Raw genomic sequence first — 24,487 nt, forward strand, 5'->3', positions numbered from 1 at the left:
TTTGTGTGGCCAGGCATCGGAGATGGCGGCGTTTGTTCAGGCCAAGAGGGACCTCGGCTGTAAGGCCTCCCAGGTGACGACGCTGGAGGAGGGCATCAACACCGACACCAGATGGGCCAAAGAGTTCTGGAGCCTGCTGGGTGGACAAACCGAATACAGAGGTTCATACTCGTACATCACGGCTGTCTCATAATATAATGCCTTTTTTTCTTTGTTTTACTTAAGCATATGCTGATTCAGCTTCTTGCTCTTTGTGTGTCATAGGGGCAGGGGAGCCAGAGGAGGACGAGCTGTATGAGAGTGGGGTGTTGGACTCGAATGGGGTGTACAGACTCCACGGAGAGAAACTGGTGCCTCACGAAGAGGCGTGGGCCTCCATTCCAAGTGTCTCCTTGCTCGACTCCAAAGAGGTAACCCCCCTACTGAGAGTAATGGCTTCACGTGTCTGGGTTTTACACCTGCAAAAGTCTGGGGGACCTGCTTAGAAAGTGTGAAAAGAGATGGCAGAAATATTCACAAAGCACCCATGATAGTCCAGACAGACATTGTATCTGTTATTTTTAAATAAAGTAATAACTGCTCTTCATCTCCTCTCCCTCTTCCTCCCCACATCAGGTCTTAGTGTTTGATTTTGGCAGCGAAGTGTATGTCTGGCACGGAAAAGACGTGCCCCTGGGTGACAGAAAAGTTGCTGTGAAACTGGGCAAACAGCTTCACAGCGGCAGCTATGACTACAGCAGCTGCAGAGTCAACCCTCTAGATGCCTCCTGCACGGATTCAGATGTACCTCAGTGAGTATCACATGTTGATACTTTTATAGAAGTTAACAGCCTGTGTTATCTTTATCCATCCATCTAGCTTTTATTCTTAATAAATAATGAATATCTGATATGAAGTGAGCACTATTGGAGAGCAAAGTTAGTTACATTATTGGTTGTGTTATTGTAGCCCCTAGTGGTTTTATCTTGCCGGTACAGCTGCAATGAGGAGACCTTCTTTGTGTGATTTCCAGGAAAGGGGAGGGTCGTCCGAGCTGGACTCTGTTTGGCCGGTTGTCAGAGCACAATGAGACGGCCCTGTTCAGAGAAAAGTTCCTGGACTGGGCCGAGAGGAAGAAGGAGGAAGCTGCTCAAAATGATGACATCAAGGTAGAAGAGATTAGACTACGGTTGTTTGGATTTTTGATTTCACAGTGACTTTGCATTCATGTAGTACATGAATCAGTGACAGCTTTCATGAATCTGCATGTCTCATTTTCTCTGCATGTAACTGACAATCTGTTTTAAAGGCATTAAGAAGAAACACTGCGTCTGTAGCTGTTAAATGAAGTAATTTCCTCACTGATGCAACTCATTGAAACTAACTAAGAGTGTTCCCGCTCTGCTCAGAGCCCGGTCCACCGCATTGAACGGCCCTCACTGGACTTGGAACTGCAGCCATGTGACGCCAAGGCCCTGCTGGACAACGAGCCGGAGCCGGTGAAGACGGTCCTGGAGGGGGTGAACGTCCAGCGGGGCCACGGCCTGGTGAGGGCGGATGACGGACGACAAGCCGAGTTGGCGACGGTCGCTGTGGACGCCTGGCACATCAAGGAGCACGGGGAGGAGGAACTGCCTCAGGAGAGCCTGGGCCAGCTGCATGAGTGCGACGCCTACATCATCCGCTGGAAGTACTCTATCACCACACTCGGTGAGTCGTGTGTTTGGCACAGAGGCCGCCGAAAGAGCAAATGTTGAATAGGAGATGTTAATATGGTGACAAAGTAGTAAGACCTGGGAGAAGATGACATAGATCAGCCTGACTTCACATTTGAGTCGTAATGGAGCGCAACTGAAGAACAGCCTTTGTGCTTAAAGTGGAAAAGCACATTTAAGTGTGGTTATTTAGCGTTCCTTTTTAGTCCAGGCGTGGAAGAAGAAATCCTGATTTGATCCGCTGGGTTTACTCCCGTTTTGTGCTGTCAGTGGGTAAGCGGCAGAAACCCGGGGAGCTGAGTGTCGGGGCTCCAGGCAGAGAGAGGACCGCTTGTTTTTTCTGGCAAGGCAGCCAGTCCAGCGTCAGTGAGAAAGGAACATCTGCTCTGATGACAGTGGAGCTGGGCAGCCACAGGGGGTCACAAGTGGGTATCAGTTCATCACAGCCACACACAATCAATTAAACGGCATTTGTTTATGGAAAAGTCACTCCGATCATCTCTTCGTTTTAAATGAGCAGATAAATGGCTGTGTGTTTAAGGCTGATTGAATCTAAGTGTGCCTGTTGTCATCTGTTGTATCCGGGTGGCTATCCAGGTGTTGGTGAGTGAGGGAAAAGAGTCTCCGTGCTTCCTGCATCTCTTCCAGGGAGGTTTGATCATCCACAAGGGCAGCAGAGACGATAATGCCAACAACACAGGTAAACAACATATTGTTCCTTCTTTTCGGTGATGCGCTGTACTGGAGAGACTTTGGCTCATTTTATAAAATACTATATCAAACAGATGAACACTTATTAATTCAAAATGTCAAATAAACCCTAAATGCTTACCTCTCCAGTTGGCTGGCGGTTGTTCTGTGTCCGGGGCGAGGCAGAGGTGGAGGCCTCGCTGGTGGAGGTAGATTGCCAGCATGCCAGTCTGCGCTCTCGTGCGAGCCTGGTGCTTCTTAATGCTCAGAAAGAACTTCTCTTCTTGTGGCACGGCTGTAAAACACATGCCAGCGCCAGGCAGGTGGCCAAAAAAGCTGCAGACAAACTAACCCAGAGGTCAGGGAAAAGCAGATGGCTAAATAGATGACATGTGGATGGACACCACGTTGTGGACCCACAGTATGTCTGTGTTTGGGTCCTCTAGGTGTCCATCGGAGTTGGGTCTGAGCAGCACCAGCAGCGTGGACGTTGAGGAGGTGGAGGAAGGATCTGAACCCGCGGAGTTCAAGAAGGCTCTGGGCCCGCAGGACAAGAAGGCCTACGACTGCATGCTGCAAGGTGCGCCCTTCACGTTCACATACCATTCCTAGTTGTTGGCAATACATCAAGAGAGAGAGATCTTTATAGGCTGCTTGTGTTCGGTGTGTTATCTGATGTGTGACGACGTGTGTGTGCCTGTGTCGTCTCCAGATCCAGGGAAGTACAACTTCACACCGCGGCTGTTCCAGCTGAGCGCCAGCTCCGGGTCTTTCGAAGGGGACGAGTGTCTGTATCCAGCCCGGTCGGCCGAGGGAGTCATGGCCATGCCCTTCCTGCAGGAGAACCTGTACTCCGCACAACAGCCAGGTACCACACACACACACACACGCACTCAAACACACACCTGCAGCAATGTTACATTTCACTGAATTATATGTTTGTTATTTGTCCGATACATTCTATTAAACTGTAAATTATTCTTTCTGGAATAAAACTGCTTCTGAGATTAAATAGCCAGTTGGAGTCAATACTCAAAACGAAACGTTTCTGGAAAAAGTTTTTCTCTTTGCCTGACAAAGAAGACATAATAAATATAATTTATTTACCAGCAACTTTATTTATTCACTGATGAAAACTTCTCTTTGTCATGTTACCGGTAGTTGTCCGTGACTGTGCTGTAAATAACATAGTTTGAGGTTTTGCCCGCCTGTGATTCATTTATCATGAAGAATACAGTGTTTGTTCTGTTTTTTTTTCGTCACCCTTATTGTGAATTTGAGATATTTTGTCAAAGAAAAAGAGCCTTGTTAGGTTTCTCATCAAGGTCGCAAACAAAGAAGCACAACAAAGAAATTACTAAAACCACATTGTTTGTTTGGACCTTGGACTGATGGAAACTAAACAACAAGGAGCTTTTGTGTTCATGAAAACACTCTTTCACAGGCTTCTCTGTTGGTGGATATGTTTTATTGTCACTGTCTGCCGAGCATTACCTGGGGCTTTATTACCTCTCAGTTTTGCTGGATGTACATGTAAGTGCTCCTCCGTCTAATTTCTACAGCCCTGTTCCTACTTGACAACCGCATGGAGGTGTACCTGTGGCAGGGCTGGCAGCCTGACGACACACAGTGCACCGGCTCTGCCAAGATGCGCTGGAACAGCGAGAGGAAGTGTGCCATGGAGACTGTGCTGCAGTACTGCAAAGGTCAGAGTTCAGACAGCCACTGGAGCTAAAATCACTGTGTGTACAATAATTGATCTGGAGCCAAACACTGACCCACCTAGTTTTAAAAATGACTGCTATTGCTTTTGTTCTGATAACATCAGCATTTTGAACACACATTACTCGTCCCCACACGGTGGGTATCTGAATATGTGACTTTACTGTGGTGTGATTTATAGAGAAGAACCCTCGGCGCGCCCCTCCGGCATATCTGATCCTGGCAGGCTGTGAACCTCTCACCTTCACCAACATCTTCCCGTACTGGGAGAAGGACACCAGTATCACAAAGGTGGGAGACTTCTTTTTTATTAGTATTATTATTATTGTGGCGTCCCAGTTGGGGTTCGGAGAGCTGTCCCCGTGTATCGCAAGTAAGACAGGAGACTGTTGTTCTCTATGTTGACGCGAGAAAGAATCCAAATCATCTCACTCAACCAGATCTGTTCAGATAAAGTGTCATGGCCCAGATGTGTCGATTTAAAGCTGGCATGCAGAATCATGTTCAGTGTGAAGTCAGTGAAGAAAATAAAAAGTATGGAGTATGAATTCTACAGAGGACAGTAAACAGAGCACAACAATGCTCTTAAATGAAATGAAACCAGTGTCATTTCAGCCTCAGTAAAACCCAGAGCGCTGTATTATTCCCTGGAGAAATTATCCACTTCCCCATTTTTCTATGCAATTCAAATCTGTTATGTGCCATGCATAATTATGTTTTCCACAAATAAAGGCATTGAAACTACAATACTTCTGTTTTACATTTGTTTCCATGTAAATGCCATGTGTACACAGACGGAAGGCTCCAAGAACAAAGTGATGTTGGTAAAGGAGGCGCTGTCTCAGCTCAGTAAGCTGCAGTACTCCATCGAGGAGCTGACCAGCAAACCGCTGCCGGAGGGAGTGGACCCTCTCCGGCTGGAGGACTACCTGTCTGACCAGGACTTCAAGGTAGGGAACCTGGCTGCTCTCACACAGGATTCAAGGCGTGAAAATGATGTATTGTTAGGTCCATTATTTCATTGCAGTTAATTATTTAAAGTGTGTGAGGGTGGATCAAAACACTCACACACACTTAAATGAAGTCACGTTTAAAGCTGCAGTCACACTTGTTTGTATTGGTTCAGCAAATATACATGCACACATTTCAAAGTGCTAAACATTTCATGGAGGCTGAAAGACATTGAAAACATATTATTATAGATAGCATTGGTTATCCCTTACTTTAATGTTTTTCAGACACTTCTTGAGATGAGTCGAGTTGACTTCAACGCTCTGCCAAACTGGAAGCAAAAGAATCTGAAGAAAAGCAAGGGCTTGTTTTAAAGACATCTTTTTGTACACAACTTTGCTCTGCCCTGTTGTTTTTATGTTTTCAGGAGCTTTTCTGACATTTGAGAGAATAAAATGTGCTGATTGTGTCATGTATAAGAACAACAAATGTACAATTTTGTTGAAACGTTGATATATTTTGAATAACTTTCATTTTGTTACGTTTCCCCGTACCACTGAAATATTTTAGCCAATCATTATGTGCAATTGTTAATCTTTTTGATGGCAAGATGTTTTCCTTGTATGTAAGAATAGTTACCCTCACATTATAAATATGTAATATACTATGAATGAATGTGTTGTTATGTCTGACACCAGGCATACTGTGTCAATTTCCATGTGAGATTGTGTTTGTATGAGAATTGCCTGCGGTGTTAAAACTGAGGAAGTTATTCATGGGATTTTATATTTCATGGAGGGAAAAAACATCTCTGTGTAATGGGATTAAATCTGTTTCGCAAAGATATTGATGAATTACAGAAGTCAAACAAGTCAAAGTTCAGAGAGCAATTCCTACAATTTGTGGACGTTTGAAAAAAACCTGGTGATCTTAAACCAAGAATGTACCCGAGACGTCTGACTCGTACAGTTATAACAGCCAATATATTACGTTTTTATTTTAATTGTAGAGGTATTTGTATGTGAGTATGAAACATTGAACTCTGAAATTCCAAAGAAACCTCAATTCTAAAAAGTTGACTGGGACTTTGCAACCATCACATTGGTGAGACCGACTGTCGTCGCCATCGCTGAAACTGGCCCGTTACTCTTTTCATTCAGGGTTGGTACTGAATACTTCCTGGTTCTCATGAATAACTGGCTGTGCGCCAGTGATAGCAGCCTCTGATCAACTGGTTGTTAGGGACCAAATCAAATCGTTTTGTCTTGTCATGTTTTTGTGTATCCGTGTGTGTGAGAGTGTATATGTGCAACTTTTTAAAGTATTAAGTGTGTGTGGGTATGTAAGAGAGAGTAACTATGGAGTATAAACTGCCTTTATAGCTGGAGCTCATACCACAAGTGCGTACTACAAATGTGATGCACTGGTATGTTATGCATAAACTATACTGTTAATATGACAGCCTGTGATGTCCGAATTAGTACATTCTCTGCGTGATGTTCACAAAAATATTTTGCTTAACAACTTTGTGACACGTAAAATCGGCATTGCGTGTGGAGGCAACTTCCAGGCCAGCTTGTATTTCATGGCACATTACGGTAAGCATTGGTGGTAGGGAAACGAGATATTAACGCTCAAAAATTCCCTTTTAAATAAAGTATTTAAAAACATGTTTGGTTCTGATCGTCTTTTTAACAACACATTATCAAAGGATTGCACTCAGAAAAAGATCTTTAACTTAAGTCCTTCTTCAAAGTAACACCTGGGGTTCTCTGATTATGGCGGGTATTACAACGCTTTCAGCATAAAAGCTTAATTAGTTAATATTAGAACAGCCAAGCAGTGCTAGAAGTTATTGCAGTAGACATACAACATGATACTTCTTTATTATGACTACACATATTAATTAAGTTGATTGGTTTGTGTTTTTTCTGCTGTACTCCTCCAGTGAAACAGTAAAACATAATATTACAGAGACACTACTTCTCTAAACACCTTTCTAAGGTGTTTTCATGGCGGGTATGTGTGACAATAATTTATCACACACCTGAAAAAGCAGAGGTGTTTTGTAACAATGGCTCCCTGTCATTTCTCTCACAGAAAGCTGTGCCAGTGAGCACAACACCAGAGCTCTGGAACTAGTTCACCTGAACTGGACACTGTCAGTATTTATGTGATCAGTAACGTGACAGACAAGTCAAAATGTGTCTTTGTTGCAACAAATGCAACACACTCTGATTGTGCTGCTGTGTAATGAGAGCAGCATTTATCTGAGGACCTGCTGAAGCAGTGAAGCTTCTTTGCGAGCAAATCCTGACAGCGGTGTTGATATCTTACCACCAGGGGGCGATGGCGGTCCGACCTCTACATTCTGCACCGCTCGCCGAGCCTTATGGGCCATAGATAATCAATAAGTGATGAGAAGAAAATCAAAATTATAAAACAAACACACACAGCGTCACTGACATACTGTAATAAACAGAGATATGTGTGTATTAAATGTGTATTATTAATAAATAAAACACATACCCAAACACATCAGTGGCATCAAACACGCAGCAGCAGAGTTATTTCCAGGACAGATGGCAGGAGGCAGCCGCGGCTTCCTCCAAACAGCAAATGGGCGGCTCGTTTGTTTATTTATTATCTACTCTCTGTCCTGGGAGTATTAATCACCTGCATCGCTTTGCCTTCTGGTTCAGGTGCCACAGAGGCCCACAATGCAACTGAAATGCAGGCAAACAATGTAGCTGCCAATATAAGGCAGATTAGCTGGTGCAATAACTCTGAGACGATGGAGCCGAACGAGCAGCCCTGCAAGAGAAAAATAGATCAAGATCCAAATGTTGACTGAGCATGAGCCTGAAGATGTCATCGACTCAGCCTGAATACATGCCTAAGTCATATTTTAAAAAGTAAAACCAATTAAAGAAAAACAAGATTTTCTCTTTCTTCATTCTAGAAAACTAGAAGCTGCATTTTCCACATGAAGTGACTCATGTGCATCGTTGTCAAGTTCACTAAAGTTAAACCAGCCGTTGCTGTTAACCGACAGATTAACGGATTGATCTGACATTTTGAGAAGAAGGTTTATATGACTTTATGTAACTGAGCAAATAAGCCTAATTCTCTTGTTTTTTTAATGACGATTTAGGGACTTCATGTGTTTACTGGAGATGTTCTGTTGTTTCTTGCATTTTACTAAAGCTGTTCTACTTTTTCCAAAACTGTCATAGTCAACCGATAGCAAAACTTTAAAATGTACAAAAATAGATCATTAATATCAAATATGTGTTGTTGTGTGCGTTTGCTTTTAATGCAGAAAGATGTGACGTGGTCATAATTGTTGAGTAGAAAACATCAACAAAACAGCAAGATAACAAAAGACAAGTATATCATAATCCAATAGAGATATATTAGGATAATTATAGGAGCTCAGAGAGAGCCAAACAATTCTTCTTCTTTATGAGTTTTTTTCACTGCAAGATGTGTATTAGCTGGAGCAGCAGATATAACGGGGCTTTGAGGAAGATAAGTGAGTCCTTCAGATTCTCAAATCTCACAAAGTAATAACTCCTGGCTTACTTGGAGAGGGAAAAAAACGTGTTTTTATGTGGGAAACCTCAGGCAGCCAATATTAAACCGAAACAAACCTGCAATAACCTTGATCCATCTGTGTGTGTGTGTGTGTGTGTGTGTGTGTGTGTGTGTGTGTGTGTGTGTGTGTGTGTGTGTGTGTGTGTGTGTGTGTGTGCACTGAATTGGTAGAAACAATGGTCATAATGTTTCTCCCAGCAGCACTCGGGCTCTGGTTTTCTGCTGCTGAGATGAACTCGCCAACATCCCAGAATGCCGCTTGCTGCAGGACGAGAAACTTTCACATCAGTTGGCCTTCTGATAGTTTGTGACAAGCCAAATAATGTTGGTTTTTTTGTTTTTTTTAATCTTCTTCTTTTGTTGCTTTTAACTCAAAATAGACAGAACACTTATACTTGGAACTTTATATCTGACTCTTTTCTAGTGTGTACACTCTACACACTCTAAACCTAATGTTTAATTATGATGTCATGGTCATGTGACTGAAGCTGGCTCAGGTGCTCTGGTGTCAGGTGACACGACTGTGTCACTCAATAAGAAATATCTTTGACCGTGAGAAGCGGTTTAAAGCTCTGACACAGCTCATATGTGGAACTTTAAGTTTCACTCCTGCTGGTCTCAGTTCAGCAGTCTGCCATGTTTATTTTTTCATAAGTGGTTCAGTGTTTTTCTTCTTAAATGCAACAGGTGACAACCTAATCCTAACCCCAATGGACAAAATGTAAATTAAAGGTTTTGACAGCAGACATTTTGACTTGTCGTAGTAACTACTAACATTAACTATGGCGCTGTTGTATTCATGTGTTAATCGTGGCAATACAATACTCCAACTAGTCAGGGTGACATATCAAAAATAGTAAGTAAAAAATAAACAAATTAAATACAAACTCTCATGGTGTTCTTTTTTCCACTTTAATTTATTCTTAAGGGTCTTTTGGGAGCTGATCTTGTTCTTATAAAATGAGATGAAACAAGCAAATACTAGCATGGCACACATGTTTTATATTAAGAAAGCAGCTCCCACTGCGCAAACTGCTGAATTGACAATTTATAGCGTCTGATGTGTAATGTCAGCGGGTGTTTCCAGGCAGCAGATGGTGACAGTTTGCCCACTTAACTTCAGCGCGACACATTCGAACGCACGCATACGCTTCCACACCTCGACCACGACAACAAACAAACCACAACTAACAAATTCATAACCTTCCAATTCCTACACCACCCTCTGAGAAAAGCAGGCACCTTACACCACATGCATGCATAAACACACACACAAAAGCCAGCTTGTATCGACCATGACATCAGTCCTGTTTCCTGCTGATGAGAGGGGAACTACGGATGACAAATTGATTGAAAGATCTTCCTCCCTCATGCATCTATCACTTCAGCCTGGTTATCATCTTCTTGCTGTTCAATCCATCTGCTGGAAAGAGAGAGGGAGGGAGGGAGAGAGAGAGAGAGAGAGAGAGAGAGAGAGAGAGAGAGAGAGAGAGAGAGAGAGAGAGAGAGAGAGAGCTCCATTTAGACCAGCCCTGACCATCAAGTCACCCAGAGGGCTTTTAGACAAAATATTGCTGTGGCTCTGGCATAACTACTCACAGAGGACAAGCGCTCCACTATTTGTTTGGCTTGAATTAATACAAAGTGACATTTACTTGACTGTGGCTTCCTGAATAGGTAGCAGACGTCCATTATGGTAGCAGTTGGGCTAATTGATGGCCAAATGTTCTGTATTTGAGTCAGTTTAATAAAAGCCCAACATTCCTTCTCAATTATAAGATGATGGAGGCGGAAGTTTAGATTTAGATTTTCGAAACCATTTGTTTTTCTTTCTCGCCTCTCACCGTGCCTCTCAATGTAGTGTGTTTTGTTCCCACAGTCCAAAGACGTGCAGGTTCGGTTAATCGTTGACTCTAACTGGTCTGTAGGTGTGAACGTGAGGGTGATTGGTTGTCAGTCTCTGTGTGTCCTCCTCCTGCCTCTGCTCCAATCCCCCCTGAGAGGCACACAGTGAACAATCTGCTCTGCACATATGTAAAGATGAAGGGTTTATTTTTACTTGTCTCTGGACATGGTGATGTCAGGGGAAACGGCAAAAAGTCCCTACGTGATGTGTGCTGCACAGTGATTACAATAGATGTCTCATATATGTTATATAATATAGTATGTAGAATATACAATCCTTTGTGACAGTGCATGTTGTGTGTGTGCTGACACATGCTGGGCCATGGGCCCGTTGAGGAAGGTTAGCTGGTCAGTTTGCACAGAGGCTTGTGTTTCTATCGGTGTTACTCACGCTGACACACACCATTCATCACAATTACACAGTCGCCATCGCTCTTAATATCGCTGCTGTGCTTTTATCCAGAATGCAAAAGAAGCCTGCAATTATATTGTGATACTTTTCATGTTTATGGCAGGTGGCATTACAAATGTGTTTCACAAATGGGAAAAGCCTGTTAAGGGAAATCATTTGAGACAATTAGAGAAAAAGATCGTTTTTCAAACAAATAAATCAAATTCCTCTGATTAATTTGCAGTTTAATGGGGAAACCAATCAATGTCGCATTACATTATTGTAAGCGGAGGTCTATACAACAGCACCTCTGACTCAAATTGCAGATGCCGGCGTTGGCAAACATCTGGAAAAAAGCCTTTCCGTTGGCGCTGATTGTTGCAGATTTAAAAGAGATGTGAAGAGGAGCAGAACGCAGAGGAGGGAGGGTGAGGACCAGAGGTGGACCACGAGTGAACTAACCCCGACCGTTAGAAAGAACCGCCAAGACTTTCAGCAAATGTCTTTTTGTCGTATTCACAGTACAATAAATTCATCTTGCAACTCAATGGAAACTGACATCATTCAGTGTGTAACATTAGCGTGACAACATGTGTCTGTTTTGTTGTGTCTGTAGGTGTCATCGGCGTTTACCACCGCCACTTCCGAAGCACGGAAGAAACTTTAACCAGAAAAACTGTCCTCTGTGTGGGACTCATTTTCACCGGGTGATCCGGTTTCCTCCCACAAACACACGTGGTGTGCTTATAAATCTGAATTTTAAAAAAAAAATAAAGATTTGAGACTCAATTTGAAAAATTGCTCTATGTATTTTATTCAACAATAAATGGTCATTTTGAAATGTTGCATCAGCTAAACTGTTCTTTATCTCTCATGAGTATTAACGAGGATTTGTAGACTAAACTTTGAGGTAGTGTTTGATTTTTAGCTACAGCTGGTCAACACTTTGGGCAGTTAAAGCTCATGGGCTCATCCTCCTGCTCCTTGTTGGTTATCATACCAGACTGTTTTCACTTGATGTGTATTCAGTACCAATGGGCCGAGCGAAGAGCACATTTTCAAACCAGTCTCCCTGGCAGATTCAACAGCCAACCTTTCCAACATGCTCGGATCAATATTAAACATCTGAATCAGGCTTACAACATTGTCAAGATAATGCATATGATGTGATATCAAGTATTGTCATGCAAGGTAAGTTTCCAGCATTGTTGCTCACACTCCTATGACAGGAGTGAAAAAAACCTTTATATAAATATATATATATATATATATATATATATATATATATATATATATATATATATATGGCAACAGCAGACAGAAAAGTCTTCTGCCTTTAGGGACCTTGTTTTAGATTTATGGAGCAGAAAAGCTGAAAGCTGCTTCTCCGTGTTTAGTTCTGACTCTTGGAACAGAAAGTAGACCAGAGACTTGCGGGATCGGGATGGTTCATGAGGTAGCAGCAGATCACAAATCTATCTAGGCCCTAAATCATTCAGTGATTTAGAAACCAGCAGCTGGATTTGAAAGTAATTTATTTGTTGGACAAAGGAAAAGAAATATGATCAAAAACAAAAGCAAACAACTGTGATGATGACAGATCTTTGGTCCCACGCCTTTTTTTTTTTTTTTACTGCCAGATGATTAAAGGAGAATTGTAACAAAACTGACTTTCAGGTGAACAAAAAAGTTGTGACAATTGAGACTGAATAATAAAACTCTTTTGCGTCCCAGTTTACTGAAGACAGTCAGACACACAAGGTTAGATTTGCTTTAATTGCAGAATTATTGTTGTATTATTGTATTAGTTTATATTATTATTACCTTACCACCTACCATTTTTTTTTATTCTTATCGCTTTGTGTGACTTTTTAACCCTGCATTCACCTAAAGTGCCGCACTGTAAAGCACCTGCAGTGACACTCAAAGCCATCTACAAAGAGACTAATTGATAAAAACATATGTATATTAATGTGTGTTTGAGTGAGTGTGTGTTTGTTTGTTTGTTTATTAAGGATCCCTATTAGTCTACACCGCAGTGGAGACTATTCTTCCTGGGGTCCAGGCAACAGCATCATAATACAAATCATAAAATGCAATACAGCCTGATCAATGTTAGTGAGACTTAGAAACAAGAATAGAAATAGAAAAAAGTAAAATAATAGACAATTCCGAAGTACCTAAAGTAATAACCTAATCTACTCAAATTTCCTTTCTGATTATTGCTGCCTTAAGTTTCCTTTTGAAAACACATTTATTTCTTGTTAGAGTCAAATATGAGGGGAGCACATTCCAGTATGCAATATTTCTGTACATTACTGTTTTCTTAAGTGTTTTCTTAAGGGTAGAGGAAGAGTAAAGTGACCACTGAGTGCCTGTCGAGTATTATAACCATGTCTAACATCTGCAAGTGATAGCTGTAAAGACAAACTGACAGGTTTCTGTGAGGAATACACATTATTTAAAAACAGAACGAGAATAAGTTTGTGTGTGTGTGTGTGTGTGTGTGTGTGTGTGTGTGTGTGGGTGTGTGTGTGGGTGTGTGTGCGTGCGTGCGTGCGTGCGTGCGTGCGTGCGTGCGTGTCCTGGAAGCATTACAGGCAACGGTAAACACACCTATAAAAGCAATTTCACAGCATCTGCATCGGAGAATGAGTTTGTATAAAACATGAGGCGCACATAGCTGAGATACATTATTTTTGAAGATTGCAGTGAAAGGGATCCTATTAGTGTGAAATTGTCCTAATTAGCATATGCACCCTTGAGTTATGACCAAAAATGTGCTTTGTGAGGTTACTGTGACCTTTGACCAACAAATTCTAATCACTTAACCCTCCTGTTACCTTTTTTTCACTGTGTTAAACGTATAAGAAATATCAACATTTTACACACATTGGTTATTGTTGTTTTGGATGATGTTAAGGTTCCTATAACATGCAATTGTATAATCTTCAGAAAGTTTAAGGGGCCTTACCTTACATAATTGAATACATGTGAAAGTTTGTGCACATTTTTATCGGACATTTGAAGTAAGGTGTCCCCAATATATTGTGTTTACAAGAATGGGACAGACATTAGGTCACAGTGCCCTTAAGCTTTGATCTTTAATCAAGAAAAAATGAAATCAGTTCAAACGTAGCCCATTAAGCCCTAACCCGTAATCCTATTTATTGTTTGAGTTGTGTTTAGAGGTTGTACATGGGGATTACGTAATGTTGTAGCCCTGATTGTTATGTTCAATTTGATACCTCACATTTTTATTTTTGGGGGATTTATACCATGTTTTTTTCTTGACCTTATGACCTGATATAAAATGACATTTCCTTAAGACGTTCCTGAGATACCTTGTTCATGATTATTGGATAGGACATACGCACAACACAAAAACACAATGCCTTTAGTCGCAGCTATAGCCGCTGTCGAGGCATAAAAATAGAACCTGGCCAGATACGCTGGGGGAAATACCTGATCTAGGGAAATATAGCACAGCTTTGAAGTACAACACAGATGACTGAAGGCCAATGCCCCAACCTCACTCGAACAAGCACACACCACTCAGTATCCTCTTTCCACACTCTGTGTTACTGTGTGTCACTGACCTTGATGAAAACTCGGTCCAGTATGAGCCCATTGTCAAACCCTCAGCTGCAGATTGGCTTTTAGAGAGGTCTAGAGGAATTGGATTTGAAGGGTTTCTATTCAAATGAGATGTGTTCTCCTTGTGTTTTCTGTGAGAAAGTGTTGAAAATGTCTGTACGATAAATAGACATGGACACTAGATTGCTTGGTGGTGGTAATAACTATGGTCAAGTATTTATCCCAAATATTGTGGTACATTAAACAATAGTAACTCAAAGTATTTTGATGAGATACACTGATTTACTTTCTTGCTGAAAGTTAATCGATTGATGTCATGTTTGTACACTAAATAGAAGTTACAGCCAGCAGACATTTTGCTTAGTTTAGTTCAGCACAAAGACTGGAAACAGGAAATGATTAACTTAGCACTGTCCAAAGGTAAACAAAACCCCCAATCAGCACATCTAAACAGCATATGTAACCAAAAATATATACCCAGGGCTTTTTTTCCCCCTGATTTCATAGAAATGAGGAAGTGAGTTAAAAAAAGAAGAAAAAAAAATGCTTCAAGATCATCATCCACAGGTCCAATTATAAAAATTGAAACGGCTTAAGTACTCTAAACCTTTGTTAGAAGAGAAACGATGGAGTACATTTTAAAAAAAGATCGTCATATTTAAATAATTTCATAATTCCGGAAGCTCCTCAACATTACAACAATTATAACGTTTCACGTTTTAACTAATTTAGTATCCCTAGTAGGACGGATTTTGCTCAAAGTACCATGGTTGTAACCGTAGAGACCGTGTGAATCCACCAGTACCGGTGGGATTACACTGTGATATATATTGGAGTCACAATCTGCAAAGTTCGACCGGTTGTTTGTTTCATTGTTTCTCTTCCACGTTTCGAGGTCCTGTGATCTCATTGGCCCTCAGACTCATCTGAAAAGCGCGTCAGATGACAGATGCGAAAAGAGACGGTCAGTTACATGGGTTGGTTGTCATGGTGGGACCAAGGAAAAGGTCAAAGTACTGGCAGGTCATTATTCTATTTCTGAACCGAAAAACAAGATCAGTGCTTGTGTTTATTGTGATTATTATTGCAGATGTGGATGCTTTAGGACTTAATCTTTCTAAAGAGGTGCTGTGGCATGATGGGAACACACCAAACATACAATTTTAAAAACTTGGGGAGCGATCGAGGAGTCATTTTTTGTAAATCTCCTTTGAGTAAAATCACAACCTAAAAATATGTCATTTAAAATGACGAGAAGTAATTGTTTTTTAAGTAAAATGCTGCATATGTGTGCGTGTAAGAAAACTCTCTCTCTCTCTCTCTCTCTCTCTCTCTCGCTCTCTCTCTCTCTGTCTCACACTCACTCTCTCACACACACACGTCTCTTGTTGACAATGTAATATGTAAAGTGAATTGCACTGAAACCTATAATTTTTTTTGTCATTTACAAACAACTCAAAAGATTGAATTGCAACATTTCTTGCAGACGTTGGATATAATCCATTAGTGCAACCATGAAGACGGAATCATTTGAGTCGGAAATTGAGATAAAAGAGACAAAATAGGCAGACGAGGAAGGGCAAGTAAATGCTAAAGCACAAAGAACTTCCGTATGAAATTGCCACAATTTTCTAAATTTGAGACATTTAACATCCCCTACAGTTTGCTCAGATTCTTGCTTATCGGTCAATCAGACAATGGTGGAAGTGCCAATTTGGAGCAAATCTGTGTAAGCGGGAGAGGAGGTATTATATGGAGATTGGAGCTGAGTAAGAAAGGAGTGTAACAATTGCAGAACAGAGACCATGTCCTTGCAGACCTGATTCTGTTTCCCTTGCGACAAAAAAGGTCACTCCATATCAAACAGGGGACAAACCAATTTAGCTGGTGCCAAAGAACCCAATGGGCTTAGCAGGGATTAGACGAAAAGCAGAAAAAAAAAGTTCACTGGCTGTAATAAGTACCGGCAGAACAGAGTCCCATCATCATACTGAAAGTATAACATTATATAATTGCAAAGCTTTCTCCTCCTGCTAAAATCTCCGAGACACACATAGCAAAAAACAGGTTTCAAAGCTCAGAGACGTTAACTATGACTACGTTCTCTGAAAGACCCACGACTGACCTACAGCACCATAACTGAGGCTGTAGATTCTGGTCATAGAGATTTAAAGAATACGTTTTATGATTACTTTATTGTATGTCACAACGGGGGAGTTCAGAGTGCAAGTCCGTTCAGAACTGACTGATTGGCCGAGAGGACGTGGACGTTCAGAGCCGTTGTTTGGCCACCAGAAGTGCTGCTTACAGAAATTTGGAGAGCAACTCACTGCTCGCTGAAAGAGGAGTTTGAGTAACGTTCGTACGTAACGTTAGTATATGAAGCAGTAAAAGTGAACTGAGGTCAATTGGCTGCGGCCTGTAAATGTCCACTGCAGACGATGCGGTAACCAGGTGTACCAGGTTGTCAGGTAATGCCCCGGTTATAATGTGGATTCGAACACAAGTCTGTAAAACCCTCTTGGTTTTCACCACAATGAAAATATAATAATATTTATAATTATTATTATGTATTTGATTTTAGCGCTAATATGTTTATTAGGGTGTGTGTGGCTCAGTGTTGAGCAGAGTCGTCCGCCAATCAGAGGATTGGCTCTTCGATCCCCGGCTCCACTAGTGCATATCGATGTGTCCTTGGGCAAAACACTTAACCCCAAGTTGCTGCAGCTGTGCCTGCGGTGTGTGAATGTGGTCTGAATGTTGATTAGCCCTCATGTGTCGGTGGCACCTTGCATGACCCCTGGCATCGGTGTATGAATAGGTGAAAAATGACGTGTTAAAGAATTGTCACCATCCCCATCATCAAGGACAACAACAACAACACTCACACAAAAGTGGATTAACTATGTTGTGATTGTGTATGTCGGAGAGAAAATGAAAAGCCTGAAACCTCATCTCTGAAAAGTTTTTACTCTTCTTTCTATATACTCTTTTAATCAATTTTCCGTCTCATCTGTTTTCTCTCCACTTTAATCTACTGTCAACCAAACCTTGAGTTCTATATTCAACGGTCTGCTTTTAGAAAGGACTCATGTTTCTTTTTTTTAAAATGTTTTTTCCAAAGCATGAAATACTTTGTTGCAGACTTGTACAAAACAAGTGATATTTTCTGTAGGAGGCCACATTGACATGGATTTCTTAACAACCAGTGCACATTGCTAATGCTTGAAATCTTTTCCGCAGTGTTTTTTGTTTCATACACATTTTGCTCTAAGCTTTAACTGAACTTTCTTTATCAAGGCTTTCCCTGACTGACACTCCTTTGTCCTTATCCTCAAGGATGAAGGGACATGCATTTACATCTGCTGTCGGAGTGCTCTGCAGCCTTGGCCTTGGCATTTCTTTCAAACGGGTGTCTGTATTGGCGCTCTTGAGCTCTTGCTTTGTTTTGCTGTTGTTCTCATTAAGAGTTTCTCTGCATACATACCATCGACATTCAACAATTTTCAGCTCACTTTGCAGATATCCAGGGCTTGTGGGATCAACGGTTTAGTGAGTTTCAGTATTTCCCATTGACTAAAAATTATGGCGGCCCGCAAAAGTCTATTTTCTACCGCTACAGTTTTCATAGAAAAACAACACTACACTCAACCTGTCTGGTTCTCTGTGACTGGCTATAGTTTAGCGAAAGTGGCTCAGGCTTTGTCAGCTTCACAGCATCCGTCGCCAAGACCTTGCCTCTTCCTGGGTCACTTCGCTCGCTTCCTGTGCAGAGTTAAGAGGCCCAATGGGTGGACCATTCTCACTGCGCGACCAGCAATCCACCCAAATTGTTTTGAAACGTGCTAAAATCTTGTCTACCGTGCTTTGTGAGCAAGACTTTTTTGTTGTTTCATCACCATCCATATGGTGTTTGGTAGACTGCAAAAACAGAGCAGACATACTAAAAGAAACAAATACACAACAATATGTGAATAAATAATATGTATGTTTGCCAGCAGGCATAAATACCTCCCACAGATACATGCAAACTTGGCAAACTTCATGCATCTGCTGCTAGTAATGAGGGAATTAAATGAACACCTGCCACCGCAAAATAAGGGTAAATGTTGGGTGTGGCAGGTAAGAAATTTCAGGTCACCCTTTAAAAAAAAATAATTCCTAAGTCAAAAACAGTCAAGGTTTTAAGTGTTTTCACAGCCACAGACAACACAAAGTTTAATTTCATGACATCAAAGAGCCGTCTCTTCCTCTCAGTCCCAAGCCGTCTATTTCCTCCACTGAACTTCAATTTTCTTCCGGAACGTAATTGTCTGTGAGCAGCACCATGCCTTGCCTTTCATGTCTGAGCTAATATTGTTTGTAAACCCAGCCTGTGTGTTTAAGTAGAAAATGTGACAATGAAATGTCCAGAAGATGATTTAGATTTTTCATTATTCATTTTCGGCGCAATATCTACAAATGTTCAGCAATATTTGTTTTGACAGGATCCTGTTTTTTTCTTTAAGACCAATGATGTACTAAATCTAAAACAACATCAGCTTTTTTCTCTGTGGTGCTGGCTATAGCTGCAATTTTTTCCTTTTTTTCTTTTTTTTTTACATCTCACCTTACTGCAGTCCATTATGAGCATTTGGTATCAAGAGAGTTTATTATAGCGAAAATAATCCCCTTGATGCCTCCATATCCACCCACTAGGATGTGTTACCCATAATAGCACCCATGTGCTATTTTCCTGCAACCTTTTTCTGCTGTTTTATAGGCTTCCCGATGATGGCTGGGTGCATTCGCTGTGTTCCCCCGATACGTCTCAGCATGACCCCAAGGCAAGGGCGTAGGTTTAGTCTCAGCATTAGTAGGGACCCCTGCCATACAAAAAAAACCTAGTTGATATTATGTCGAACAGGCAAAAATATTAATATAAAAATATATTAACATTTGTGTAACCTGGAACTGATTTAAACTAATACTAATAATGAATTGTTAAATAAATGAATTAAAAACATTCTGCTAAAATTCCAATATACAGTGACAGTATATGGTATATCCAAAATATATCTAAAAAACTTTTCCCAGTTGTGGAGTGAAAAAAGACATAAGATAAATTAAAAGTGCGGCAACTACGACAAATACGGGCAGCTGGACAGCTGGACAGCTGTTCAGCGGGAGGGCGTGACTTAAGACCGACGTGAGTGGCAGTCACCCTTAATGCCAGACACTTAAGAACCCTGATACCTTTGTCTCTCGGCTCCCCCTGAGTTTTTCCCGCGGCATTGTCTTCTGTTGCAGACTTCGGGACTCTTTGGGGTAAATAAGACGTCTATGCAGCAAATAGGTTTACTGATGTGCTCCTTACCGCCACAGAGTTGCCAACTTTGGGAGGGGGGGGGGGGTGTCACACGGCGAAACCGTGAGAGTTGGTAGCTTTTTTTTTTAAATTTTCTTACCTTGGAAGCACAAAAGGGTCAACAATATCAATGCTGAGACCAAACAAAATACTGATATGAGACTTTATTATTTCCTGGCATATTTTAGTAGCTTACCGTGTCAGACTACTGTCAGCTCTCATTCTGCATTTACGACTCACGTAACTTAGTGGCTTTCTGACTCGCCACTTTCTCAGTCGCTGTCTCGGGGCGCATTGGAAACATTGACAGTGAAAAATCCGTTTAAAAGTTTCTATACTATTACAGACGAGTGAGTATGCAAATATTTTGTCCAAACTTTGGCCGTGACTAGACCCTATGCCCTACGCCGACCCATCCCAGACAGCACGACAAGGCTCGGAGCTGGGCCGGTCGTTTGATTTGGGCCCCGAGACTTGAATTGTTGTGCCTTTTAAAATATGACTTCCTGGAACAGAAGCTGTAAATAGGACAGATCAGAGGGTGGTTAGCCACTTTTGGATGAAGAACACACCTTGGACTTTCCTTAATTTTATACACCTTCTTGTTTTTCTACAGTTTTACAGCCACGTTGAGGCAAAGTGCTCGCCTTTGCGAAAGTGGCTATTACTTGGCAGTAATTTCCTATAGGGATACCCTAAGGAGGATAAGATTTTACGAACAGGAGTGATCTGTGCAGCAAGTTCAACGATCAAAGGAGGACAAGATTTTACTAATAGGAGTAATCTATGCAGCAAGTTCAACAAACAATGGCAAAGCGGTATTAACACCAAGCCAACAATTTCTGATATGGATACCTTAATGAGGAAAGACTTTCTGAATAGGAGTGGTCTCTGCAGCCAGTATAACAAACACTGACAATGCGGTGTAAACACAAAGTTTTGCCGCAGATCGCAAACAATTTCCTATAGGGATATATATATTTTTTTTTTTAAATCTTTTTTTTTCCAATTACACTGTTGGATGAACAGTTCTCATGTGCCTGTGCAGGTTGTTTGTGGATCCAGCTCGAAATGAGGTTTTAGTGTTGCAGACTCCATTCCACTACATTCTGCCTTAGTTTAGTTAATGTAAATGAAATGTGTCCAGATTTTGCTGTGTTTTCTGTTGACACTCATTTTCTCAACTCATTTTCATGCCTGATAAGCAGTAGAACGGACATAAAAGTTTAAGTTAAGCAGTAGACTGGACATAAAGGTCGAAGTTACACAAAAAAAGGTTGGGTACTACAGGGTTTACACTCTACAGGGTCCGTAGCTAGTTGGAGCACCTTTTGCCACTCTCACTGTCTCTGGTTGGCCCCAGTAGTCCCTCCCACTTAGCATGAACTAGGGCAGGTGTTCAGCAAGCAGCATGCCCAAACACTGCCGCCACATAGACGGTATGACTGCGCTTTAACCTGGTCCCAGTTTTAAAACTATTTAAAATTATCATCCATACAAAAATCCTTTAAAAATATGTATCTATTAAATATTCATTAAAACATAAGTGGAAGTTCATGAACTGAGTTTTATATTAAGTCTGTTATTTAATTTAAGTATCCTAAAAACCCGGCGTCTTCCCCATATCAGGAGGATTGTTTGACCCAACCTGGAACACGCTACCTGTCATTACCCGTCTGTCTATCACTGCTGCCTCAAAACTCAAACTGTGAAGCCGTGGTTGTAGCGTAGCAGCAATGCTGCTGAAAACACGGAGGGACAAGCCAAAGAAGGCCAAACCAGAGCCGACAACATGTCATATTTTCCATCTGCTTAAACTGAGCCGATCTATTAAATGTCACCTGCTCATGCATAAAATGCAGTCATGCTGGATTTCACTGACAGCTCTCATGGACACCTCATCCCCTGTGGTTTGCCACTGATCCAGCCATGGGAGGTTCAGTCCTCCCACAACACACGTAACACTACGAAATACACAAAACACACTTCACTGAACACTTCACCTCCTGTGTGATTCTCCGCTGAGACTTCTTCTATCCTCTCTATGCTGAGATGCACACAAACAGTCAATGAACAATACATTGATGCAACTGGACACATACTGTACCCACAACACACACATACACACACAAACAAAACATACATGTACAGCACTTGAATAGAGAAAAAGGCATGCACGCTCTACACATCAGTGACTCTGCAGGTACATAGCACCGTGGGTTCCGGAGGTGTGGGGGGTGGTTGGAGATTGAAAGAAATACACCACGTTTTAAAAGTATTGGCCCATTTCTTTAGCTTACTGAGAGAGAGAAGACAAGCAGTCATGCATGTGTCCCCTGGCTTTTAGGCATGCTAGCAGCTCTATGGTTGGCTATGTTGGTTGGTTGGTTGGTCACTTTGGTGCAGCTTGAAATATCACAGCAACAGTTGAATGGATTGTAATAACGTTTGATAAAGACATCCATGGTCCCCAGGAATGAAACCTACTGAGTTTGTTGATTCCCTGACTTTTGCACCATCATCAAGTCAAAATTGTAATTTGTCAAATAAAACTAATGATGTCACATCAGCCTTCGCTGTTAACTACTTTGTGTGTGACACTGTCCATGCCGTCTGTTTAGTCCTTGAATTGCTGAATTGTTTCTCCACCACAGACTTCCACATGGACCTGCAGGTGGCTCATACAGGCTAGTTAGAGCTTAGGTGACAGATAACCACTCAGCTGGCATTTGTCAGAATATTAGAAGTTTAAAATTGTATCAGATATAATGTATTTATTGTTTAATCAGTCTCCTATCCAATGTTATTAAGAATTTAGTTCTAGATTTGCTTGATTTTTAAAAATTTTCTGACATGACATGGAGCAGTGCAATCATCATTTCACAAAATCATCTCAATGAGGGGTACACTCATGTCCTTTTTTCTGAGCTGCATGTAAGGAACTTCTTCAAGGAAGAAAAGACTAAATGCATTCAGGGATATTTGGTTGTCCCAAGTACAGACAAGCAACCTCCGCTGCATCCCTGAGGCGGAGCAAGTTACATCCGCGCATTTGGACTGTGCTTGGCTAGATTCAGACTTTTTAATTGGAACAGTACTTTGGCTGCAAGAACACCAGTACATACAAGAACACATATTGAGAAAGACCTTGCGTGCTAAAGTGGAACAAGCATAACAAAAAGCTGTATTATTTTAGCAAGTGCCATTTCTAACTAGTAGCTTGCTAACACATTGCTAATATTAGCTTACTAACTTGTCAATGCATCAACATCATAGTTTCCAACTGCATGATATCTAATGTTTTTAGCTAGTTACAGGCATTTTGTTACAGTTTAAGCCCTTGTGTAGCTTTTTGTTTATTTATAAGCTTTGCGCTAACTGTCATGTCAAAAATCATATTAATCCAGCTCTGTATGTTGGCGTTTTTTTTTTTGTTTTTTTTTAAAGTGAAATAGACTGAAAGGGATTTATCTCCTCAAAAACTTGATTTACTTCTTTAAATTGATCCAAACAGGCAATATCTTCATGTGGTACATTATCAGTGTGTGTGTGTGTGTGTGAGTGTGTTTATATGAGCAGTAACATGGGCAGAATGTCAGAGCCATATGGTGGCAGTGAAGGACATGGTTAATAGCTCGGATGTGTGAAATGGAGGAGCAGTTTTTTTTTCTGAACTACTGACTCAGTGAGAGAGCATGCGGCGTACGTGTTGGTCTGTGTGTCCGTGTGGATTCTGAATGGCAGTATGTGTCCGTTGACATGAATGTGTGTGTCATGTGTCTACCAGATGGAGCTCTTGACAGTGAACTATACCGGGGGGAGGGAGGGCGACATTGAAATGATGTCACTCACTCCTCTTCCTGTCTTCCCCTAATGAAATAAGCTATCTCTCCCTGTCTCCCTCTCCCTCACTCTCTCACTCTATCTCACTATAATTCCATCAGGTCCAGATCCCCTTGCGTACATTGCAGGGGCAGGTGGCTCGTGTGTGTGTGTGTGTGTGTGTGTGTGTGTGTGTGTGTGTGTGTGTGTGTGTGTGTGTTAGGAGTGCAAGGGGTTAAACATGCGGATAAGATAGCGGCTGCTGTAAATTCATGGCCTTTACAGTTTGACAAACGACTCTGTCACCCTTTCGAAGGGTAGCGGCCCTCCATCGACCCTCAAGGTGCCCTTGCACTCAGTCAAGAGTGACTGGGAGGATCAGAACTATAAGTGCAATGAACTTAATGAACAAATACACAGCTGGTGCCTGTGAGGAGCACACTTAATGCATTTCATTGTGTACCGCAGTGCAGTGCCTCCATCTTCGTCATGGTTGACTGCAGACAGAATCCAAACTATAAAGGGTTTCAGTTTATGCTGACTTCTCCAAAGCGAGAGCACTGAGTAGGCAGAAGCGGCTGTTGCAGAGATAAAACTTGTGACCACCCAGAATTAATAACAAATATTTTATTCCTCTCTTAGACGCAACGTGCACTTGTTGCTGGGTTCTGTGACTTAAACTTTGGGCGCCTGCGCTGTGCTCGCCGCAGAGAAAAGCCGCCATTGCGTGTTGCACGCTGGGGGAAATGTGTTTCAGAGAGCAGCGGTGCC

At 41.6% G+C, this 24,487-nt stretch overlaps 2 protein-coding genes across 2 annotated transcripts in view; one reads left to right on the forward strand and one right to left on the reverse strand.

The window, feature by feature from the left end:
- The window catches only part of svild (supervillin d), a 35,136-nt gene extending 29,685 nt beyond the window's left edge, over positions 1-5,451 (forward strand). The window contains exons 17-30 of the mRNA XM_068583179.1: positions 14-161; positions 265-410; positions 616-791; positions 1,013-1,148; positions 1,389-1,689; positions 1,965-2,119; positions 2,292-2,394; positions 2,535-2,742; positions 2,831-2,964; positions 3,097-3,252; positions 3,947-4,090; positions 4,288-4,397; positions 4,901-5,056; positions 5,345-5,451. Of these exons, the coding sequence (XP_068439280.1) occupies positions 14-161; positions 265-410; positions 616-791; positions 1,013-1,148; positions 1,389-1,689; positions 1,965-2,119; positions 2,292-2,394; positions 2,535-2,742; positions 2,831-2,964; positions 3,097-3,252; positions 3,947-4,090; positions 4,288-4,397; positions 4,901-5,056; positions 5,345-5,431 (2,160 nt within the window). The 3' untranslated portion in view covers positions 5,432-5,451. The remainder of the gene's footprint in view (positions 1-13; positions 162-264; positions 411-615; positions 792-1,012; positions 1,149-1,388; positions 1,690-1,964; positions 2,120-2,291; positions 2,395-2,534; positions 2,743-2,830; positions 2,965-3,096; positions 3,253-3,946; positions 4,091-4,287; positions 4,398-4,900; positions 5,057-5,344) is intronic.
- A 4,548-nt stretch (positions 5,452-9,999) lies between these two features.
- LOC137789343 (G protein-activated inward rectifier potassium channel 1-like) overlaps positions 10,000-24,487 on the reverse strand; it is a 47,619-nt gene continuing 33,131 nt past the window's right edge. Inside the window, exon 4 of the mRNA XM_068582808.1 lies at positions 10,000-10,077. Within this exon, the coding sequence (XP_068438909.1) occupies positions 10,066-10,077 (12 nt within the window). The 3' untranslated portion in view covers positions 10,000-10,065. The remainder of the gene's footprint in view (positions 10,078-24,487) is intronic.

Source organism: Clinocottus analis, unplaced genomic scaffold (assembly GCF_023055335.1).
Source record: "Clinocottus analis isolate CAN_PGR_092001 unplaced genomic scaffold, fCliAna1.0.p SCAF_19, whole genome shotgun sequence".
Lineage (NCBI taxonomy): Eukaryota > Metazoa > Chordata > Actinopteri > Perciformes > Cottidae > Clinocottus > Clinocottus analis.